This window comes from Phalangium opilio, unplaced genomic scaffold (assembly GCF_054372755.1).
Source record: "Phalangium opilio isolate 3A_F unplaced genomic scaffold, DU_Popi_V2 ptg000329l_1, whole genome shotgun sequence".
NCBI classification, from domain to species: Eukaryota; Metazoa; Arthropoda; class Arachnida; order Opiliones; family Phalangiidae; genus Phalangium; species Phalangium opilio.
In genome coordinates this window covers 9,310,857-9,319,754 of record NW_028324226.1, presented here as the reverse complement: position 1 = coordinate 9,319,754, position 8,898 = coordinate 9,310,857, and the positions used below count along the sequence as shown (strand labels likewise).

Below are 8,898 nucleotides of genomic sequence, written 5' to 3'. Positions count from 1 at the left end.
CTAATTTTGGTCCGTTATTCAAGAAATCTTTAAACGCTGAACTAGATAATCTCAGTCAATAATATGGTTTAAGGAAAAAGTCAATTGAAAAAATCGTTTTCAAAAATTGCTGAGGAAAAAACTATTCGTAATAAAAAAACGTTAATAGCCTCAATATTTTCTTCTAGGTGCAAAAGGTACCGTTCGAAGTATTTAGGTGAAAAGTGAATCCATAACTAAATAAATTCTTCTAATTCTGTCACTTTTTATCATGAAAAATATATAATTTATTTGCAAACATTTCATTAATCTCGTTCAATTTTTACAAAATTTTCTATTCAATTTCCGTTTTTGTTCTGATTTAGTATTATTTCTTCTTGTTATAGAAACAAATAGTTTTTTAAGACAAACAGAAGCAATGTTTGATGATTTTCAAGAAACCCTGAGAGGAAAGTTTAAAATGTTTATCACACCATTTTTTCACTCCAATTTTGAAAATGAAATAATATGCTAGTAAAATCGAGTTTTAAAAGTAATAAAAGCAAAAAAGCCTTAAAATCATCATTAAAGTCCATTACATAAACCCCCGAAAATTATAGACTACCCAAATTCAAATATCCTAAATTTAATAAATTATTAAATCAATTTTAAGGCGCGGGGGTTATGGCGTTTCTAATTCGAATTTTTTTAAATTTTGCTTTTTTGTTGTTTTAAAGTTCTAAAATAATAATGTACACTATTTAGTGAAATTCATTTGTCAATATTTTTGCAATTTTAATAATAATACATTTGTATCATTAATAATAATGGCTTTGCGTAGCAAAAATATAGACATCATTATTAACAAATATTTTAAAAATAGTCAAAAATTACAATATTTACAATTTCGGGAAGGACGTTTTAGGTTTTTCGCGTAGAGACGAGAAAACTGGTGTTCTTTCTCTAAAAACATAATTTTGTCTGAGTATTTTAAAATTAATTTCTTCGCAATACTAAAATCTTAAGTTTTTGCGGGTTATTAAAGATATTTAGGATTATAATCGCCTTGAGAACTGGGGCACTGTGACATTCCAATTTATTTGTCTCTACGCTCCTTCCTCGACGGACCTTTATCTGTTTTATAGTTTTTATACCATGAAGAAGTCGAGGTTAATGACCGACTGACTTCTCGACGGGCAAATTTCTCCATTGTTTTTTTTTCAAAGAAGGATGAGAAGGGAGTGTTTTTAGTCGTACGGTATTCTCACAAATTTAATTTAGAGCGTATTTATAAAAGTCCATTTAGGGTTTAGCTTGTTGAGCCTTCTTTTCAGCTTCGATTGGAGAATCGACGAATTCAGCGTGATCGGTGTCGTCGCTCTTGCGCTTGAAGTCCCATCCTCCGTGACCTCCACCACCACCTCCTCCGATACTCTTTCCACCACCGTAACCACCTCCGTAACCTCCACCGAAACCTCCGGCAAAACCTCCGTGACTGCTGTAACCGCTCTTGCCTCCGTGGCTAATATGGGCAACGACTGGCTTCTTAATGTAGACTCTAACAATTGAAATATAGAGAAATAAGACAGCAAATAAGGTTAATGAACTTTAAAAGATAGGTTTTGTTAGCGGTTGATTAGAATATGAATAATACTTAGATGAGTAGGGTTAAAATATTAAGATAAATGTACTTACGGAACTGGTACTTCTATTGGCTTTTTAACGATGACTTCCTTGACGATTGGTACTTTAACTGGGACATGGAATGGCTTGGGAATGTGGATGATCTTGTGGACTGGGTATGGGACGATACGTGGAACCTTTACGGGATAAGGAACGTGGACGATCTTGGGCACCTTGTACGGCTTGTAGATGGGCACTGGATGCTTCTTAATAACTGGATAGGGTACTCCAAAGTGGACGATTTTTGGGACGGCGACGAATTTGGGCACCGGGATAGCCTTATGGATGGTGATGATCTTGGGAATGGTTTTCACAATGGGCACTTTAACGGGAATGTGCACCGGGTGAGGAACGTGAACGGCCTTGGGTACTGGGTATGGCTTTGGAATGGGTACCGCCTTGGGTACTGGCACCTTGTGAATGACTGGCACCTCCTTGTGGATGACCTTAATTATTGGCTCGGGCCACCATCCTCCCGCGGATGCGTAAGGTACTAATAACGTGACCACAGCCACTAGGCAAAGCTGCACGGGTCTAATCTGCATTTTTTTGATCGACTCAGGTCTGTGAAGAACCTAAAGAATAAAAAAGCGAGTGAAGATATTAGTTTTAAATAAAGATATTTCTATATAAAGTGAAAGCTCGATTTATAATTATATACATATAGCCATCAAATATTTTACTCTGTGTACCTGTTCTATCTCGAGTGAACGAAAAACTAAATGTATCAGGCCCTTCTTGTGGACCAGATAGATACTGAACAGATTTAACAGGTTACTGAGTTTATATAGGGCTGAAGTTGTGAGAAAGATTAAGGGGAGAAATCTAAGGGGATAGTAAGAAAACGCTATGGCCTTATTTCGGTTTAAATCTAAACGAAGGCGGAGTTTTCTCAGTCTCAATTTTGGGAGCAGGGGGTGAGTTTAAATATTTCTTTGAGGGGGGAGAGATACTGTCTATCCTCAAATATATTAATTAAATGCTTTCCGAAACATTCAACAAATTTCTCCGCGCAATTCGCGTTTTCTCTCTCAAATTAAGCTTGGCTTACCTGTTTGCTAGTCGAATAAAAAACTACAATAATATTCCAAATAGAGAAGGAGTTGTCGCGCTATTCCCGATTGAATGCTGATGTGAGTGTGCCGTGATTCGAGGGAAACCATCAGCTTTTAAATACGCGCTCCCTTCGAGCGGAATGAATGACCTACATGAGGAACGCTGCTCTAGACCTAGATCGGCCGACGCGAATAACCTTGTTCCTTCCAGCGTTTTTTGGTTTTTTTTTCTCTCTTTGGACGTCTTATTTCAACGCACCCCATGATCGGCCATTTTAAACCCCCCTTACCCCCTCCTTCACGCTTTATGAAGCCAGGTGAAATTTAACAGGGAAAGCTGTCCATTTTTTCTTGTACTATTTAATCGCCGAAAAGAGAGGGTGGAATTTGTGGCTCTTAGTTGAAAATTAGATAAATACACCGCCTAAAACTTATTTTCCGTAAGGTGGTGCCGCCAAGTGTTGGAAAAATGAAACGCTTTAGAGGAACTATGCCTCGATAAAAATTGAGATTGAAAAGATCTGTTTTTTTTCTTCTTCGGATTACCTTTCTAAACAATACGTGATTTTAAAAACTGAAAAGGAAATAGGATGTATAAATGAATTTGGCGGCGATTCCTTTCGATAATTTTATTTTCACTCTCGCGTGATATTTGGATTCCTTAGGCTACATTTGAAATTTTTTCTTTTGTCTAATCAATTATTATCTCACATTGCTTCCTCCGAATTCTGCATTGCTATTTCTAGGAGTTATAATTGGTCGCAAAACCAAAACTATTTGGCCGTGGTTGCTATTAATAACCTTACATTTTTACATATTGAAATGGTCCCAAATATTTCAAGCACCTTTTAATGGCCCGCCTTCCGTCGTCTGGTAAGATTAACGAACACTTATCTGCGACACAGCATTGGCAAGTGCAAAATCAAACCTATAGTCATAGTAATGATTTACGATTAAAGTCACACATTTTTCGTTTAAAACATAAGCAAATATCGAAACAACAAAACTTTGGTCCCTGTCTATTTAGTTTTCATATTTTTTGAATTGAAATTGCTGAACAGAGATGATAACGCTCATAAGGTATGCTGTTCATACTGGACCTTTATGTACTATAGTACATAAAGGTTTTTAATTCGGACACTTAGTTCGGACGTCCCTTCGTGCGATAAAGCTTGAACTATTATATTGTTGTTAAATCTACATTTATGCTTACACTGGTGAAAGGTGTGAACAGAGAAAATTATATATTATACATATGCACATGGATAAAAATTTTAATGATAAGAATAATAAATAACGAAGATCTCCAATAGAAGGTAGACTTCAAGGTCAGGTAAAGTTGAAAATAGAATTTTTTATTGACAAATTAGTGGTAAATTTGTATTCTCAGATGATATTTACGAAATTTAACTATGAAAATATGTAGATTTTATTAATATGAATAGTGTTAGAACAACAAACGTTGAAAGTAATATTCCATAAAGAAAAAAATACAACTGATTGTGCACTTCGAAATAGGAGACACAAATCCCGCTGAAACTTTAAACGCTTGTTCATAAAGGTGAATATGAATTCTGGAAAAACTGCATTTTGTAACTGCATCGATTTACAGTTTGGATGAGATAAAATGTATAAATAGTAGGCGAAATTATATAAGAAATGGATCAAAAGCCTGTAAAAATGTTTCATTTCCCGGGCACAGGAAAGAACAACGTATATGGGTTGTCGAAAGAAAGTCTTTGTTTTGCGGAAGTACCTTCATAAACAAGAACTCCGAACACGATATGCTATTGTTTACTTAAAAGAATAAGTTTGTCTTAAAATTTAATGGTATTGACCAAAAACTAATTATTCGTCAATACGTATATATTTAAACAATGCTTAATAATTAATTGAGTAGTGTTTACGCATACTCGGCGCAATTTTGATTCATACCATCTGCTGCGATCGTCGTGGCGTTTATATGCAAGAAACCAAAGAAGGAGCAGTAAACGGGAAACGTACCTTTTCTAAAGGGATTTTATTGGGGCTATAATTTTTTTCTTTTTTAGCCAAAAGAGCGTATAAATGAATGAATATGTCAATTGTAGCCATTTTCTATCTAAAATATTAAAGAGAATACAAACAAGTTTCAGTAATAGACACTGCGCTTCACCGAGAAGCCCCTATTTGACGAATCCGTCAGGTGGTACTAGTCATCCAATAGAGGTACTCCCAGTACTTTGCGGAGAAGTCTATAGTCTGTCAAACGAAAGAAGAGCCCTGAGAAATTTGTCCAAATTGGTGTCGCCACCATCGACCCCATAGTACTTTATCAACTTGTTTTGATTTGTCAATAGCCGTCTGTAATATAGTCTGCTATAAACAGATAGGCTTAATCGCAATAGAACCAATACATTTTGCAATATATATTTAAAATGTATATGTTTCATGGTTTTTTACGATCATCGAGTATTAAAGAATATAAAACAAAATTAACGACAAGACACCAGTTTTATCTTTGTTGAACTAGCATTGCAATATATTTTAAGTTAAAGTACTTGTCCATAAGTAGTTCAGCATCAAAGCGTCTTCAGTCCACGTCTTCATCAGAGTCTTCGCTGTCTTCTTGCATATTGATTTTAAGAGGTTCAATTGTGGTTTCGATGATGGGATCTTTTTCCCAATACTCATGCATTATATTCTCGACGTGCTCTATTGCCTTACGCCAATTCTCTGGCGTCACACGTTCAATGGCCCTCAGTGTTGCATCTTTGACCGTCGAGATTTTGAAACCAGAATTCTGCTTCGTAACGTCGTTCTTCACTTGTGCCCATATTAGTTCAATCGGGTTAAACTGGCAATGGTACGGTGGAATCCTCACTACCGCGTGACCTCTACTTTTACAAACCTCGTCAATTTCGTACTTCAGGGTTCTGGACTTGTGACGCTTTATTATTTCATAAAGTTTACGTCAAGAATATAATGCATGAGTATTGGGAAAAAGATTCCATCATCGAAACCACAATTGAACCTCTTAAAATGAATATGCAAGAAGACAGCGAAGACTCTGATGAAGACTTGGACTGAAGACGCTTTGATGCTGAACTACTTATGGACAAGTACTTTAACTTATGTCATTAAAATATATTGCAATACTAGTTCAACAAAGATAAAACTGGTGTTTTGTCGTTAATTTTGTTTTATATTCTCTAATACTCGATGATCGTAAAAAACCATGAAACATAAACATATTAAATATATATTGCAAAATGTATTGGTTCTATTGCGATTAAGCCTATCTGTTTATCGCAGACTTTATTACAGACGACTATTGACAAAACAAAACAAGTTGATGAAGTACTATGGGGTCGATGGTGGCGACACCAATTTGGACAAATTTCTCAGGGCTCTTCTTTCGTTTGACAGACTATAATACGTAGTGGCCGTTACGTAATCCATAATGTTGCATAAGTATGACACTTCCTATACTTCATAATGCCAGAGACTTTCTGAGAGCTAGTTCAATAACGACGCCAGAATTGACTACACTCGGTTTTACAGTCCATCTTCTTATTTAGTCTGACCTAAGCCTTTGACAACGCCTCACCAGGCGTCGCTTTACTAGAATATGTGACGTTTCGCCTACGTCACTTCATCTTTCAGTAACCAGTGCCATACTTATGGATCATATCTCATGAACTTATGCTAAGCCTAATTTCTCGTATATTGTTTAATATTGTAGACAGGAACATGGTTTTGATTGATATATATATTATTTTATTAAGTTCTTTCTATTAAAAAAGAAAAAAGTGGAGTATCCTTTTGACTGAATGTAGAAATGTAATCTTCCTTTTTATTTAGAAAAAGAGCAAATCTGTAAAACGGTTTCATTTTAATTTAGCACGACTGAGGAAGGGCTACGGTCCAGTTGCTCCCAAATATTTAAAAAATTCGTATCGAACCCCTTTACAATTACAACACCATTGGTAGAAAAAATCCTTTCCAATACCATTTGGCACGTATTAAATGGTGAAATTCCGATCTAGAGAAATTACACATAAACACATTAAACGAGTCGCGCTTTTCAACATTCAAGGCGACGTAGGTTTCGGCGCATCTGTACTCAAATATTACTCATAAAAATTCCCCTGACATCTTGCTTAGTCCTCACTAAAAACTGGAATGTCATTCAACTCAATTTCATGAAGTTACATCCACTGTGAAGGTTTACGAATAAGGCCTTGATGTTGACTAGCTCTTTGACGGGATTAGATTTCCTCAAACAATTCTTTCGCTGTGGTCATATATATGTGCCATTCTTGATGGTAAACTTTGCGCAACTCTGAAATAGGGTATCATCGGTATAGTATACGGTTTTTGAAAAACAGAAGATACTTTGCAAATGTTCGTTCCTGATCTTAACGGGCCATCTTATGTACAGTTGAACGTCACTTTTCACACTCGATTGACTTCGGCAGTGGCAATTTCATTTCACTCCGAGTTCAGAGACATGGCGTTGGAGTCTGGAACATGTTTGACCGAATTGCGCAGCTCCAGAATCACATGATGTTGTAATTAAGTCAATTTCAATTCATTACTTGGCAAACAGAATTTTATGCGCATCACACAGTCTTTGTAATCACAGTCATTTAAAAAAGCTCAAAGTATCTTTATGGGAAAAGAGACTGGCCTCTCGTATTGTTCCAATCACGAATAGTGAGAGGTAAGAGTGAGTTTAGCCTTGCGTTTTTCCGTGAATGAGGTCTTTGTGGGGGTTACCTTCAATTTGCTTCCGTCAGATCCTTGGGGATGAATAGACTGTTACTGATGCATGGCTGAGTTTTGAAGAGAATACAATGTCTGAAAGATGATGGAGCTTTAAAGAGGGTCATTTTAGGAGCGAATTAGTATTGTGACTGAAACCGACCGATCAAAATGCTGCTTGCTGTATCCTTAGCAGATATGGTGTCAGTATGTAGTTTCCAACATTCCAATAAAGAGTTGAAGATAATGCCAAGATACATTTGACACCCGTGGTATATCGCTGGCGCTTGTGGTGTAGACGGAACAAAGGCCTCTAAACTAAGAGGACATTTCAGCTCTGTTATCCAGCGTCTCTCTTAGTAAACGGTTTTTACTTTTGTCACCTCTAGCAGACTTTTTTAAAAGGCCGAAGCACGTCATTTCGTTAACATGACGAGTAAGGCTGGAAAACATATTTTTGAAAACGCGGCCATTTTTGAATATCCGGTAACCCGCGAAAGGCAGGTAATGATGCTTGTGGAAATGATGATGGCCTACCTGCGGCACTGAAACTCTCCCAGTGTACCTATTGCACGTCCCGACCCTTCGGTAGGCGATTCTTCAGTGCTGTCTCGTAGTGCCATTGTATTTGCATGATTAAGGCCGATGGGGCGTCCTTTACGATTCCGTACAGTACGACCCTACCTAAACGCTGAGGATGATCGGAGCACTTCGGTTCCGTAGGTGGCAACGTTAAAAGTATGAGGGTAACCACTCCATCGCTCTTTCCTTCAAGGCGCGCTACTGGTGTGGTGTTTTAGAAGGAAGTTTACTTTTTAAATGCAATAGTTTATAATTGTGACTATTATTGAAAATATAGATACACCAGTTCTAATTATAAAGCTAAATCAAAACCTTGAACTCCTAAACTAGTTAACTGTTGAGTAAAAATGTAAATATCTAAGCACGGTGGCCCTTAATATAAACTGTAGCTAAAGACCGAGTCAAAAATCACAGATTAAATCTATTTCAGGGTAGATGGCGCTGCGGTACGTGGAACAAGTTCCGGTTCAACCCCTTTTCCCTTCCTAAATCACATAGGAGCCTGTTTATTTTAAGAGTCGAACTGATTGAATACGCAAACTAGATCTGAAATGTCCTCCTTGCTTAGTGGCCCGTGGACGGAGGATTCCCTGCAGGTCCTATTTGTTATGCGAAGATCCTTAATTTTAGACATATTTAAAGGCATCTTCCATATGCCCGCCCAGACATCTATCTTGTCTATGTCATTCTGAAGTATATTACACTGTTAGAAAAATGAGTCCAATGACTGTCCAAATTTGCACAAAGTAATCCAAATTTGGATGGCAAGTGATGTAAGGGTCCAAAAATGGTAGTTTTAATCCAAAAATGGATGCTTTCGATTCTTGGTGCTTAAACTATCCAAATTTGCACAAATAGTCCAAATTTGGATGGG

General features: G+C 36.9%; 1 protein-coding gene across 2 annotated transcripts; it reads right to left on the bottom strand.

Moving 5' to 3' along the window:
* Positions 1–242: 242 nt before the first annotated feature.
* LOC149610720 (uncharacterized) lies at positions 243–2,925 on the bottom strand. 2 transcript variants are annotated; one of them, XM_089858889.1, is made up of 3 exons: positions 2,693–2,925; positions 1,654–2,216; positions 243–1,516 (listed from the first exon to the last, which is right to left on the bottom strand). In XM_089858889.1, the coding sequence occupies exons 2-3, from the start codon at positions 2,184–2,186 to the stop codon at positions 1,261–1,263; spliced, it is 789 nt and encodes a 262-aa protein (XP_089715015.1). In that variant the 5' UTR covers positions 2,187–2,216; positions 2,693–2,925; the 3' UTR covers positions 243–1,260. The 2 variants fall into 2 exon arrangements, with proteins under 2 accessions (XP_089715015.1, XP_089715016.1); XM_089858890.1 differs by lacking the exon at positions 2,693–2,925 and adding an exon at positions 2,334–2,478.
* Positions 2,926–8,898: the final 5,973 nt, after the last annotated feature.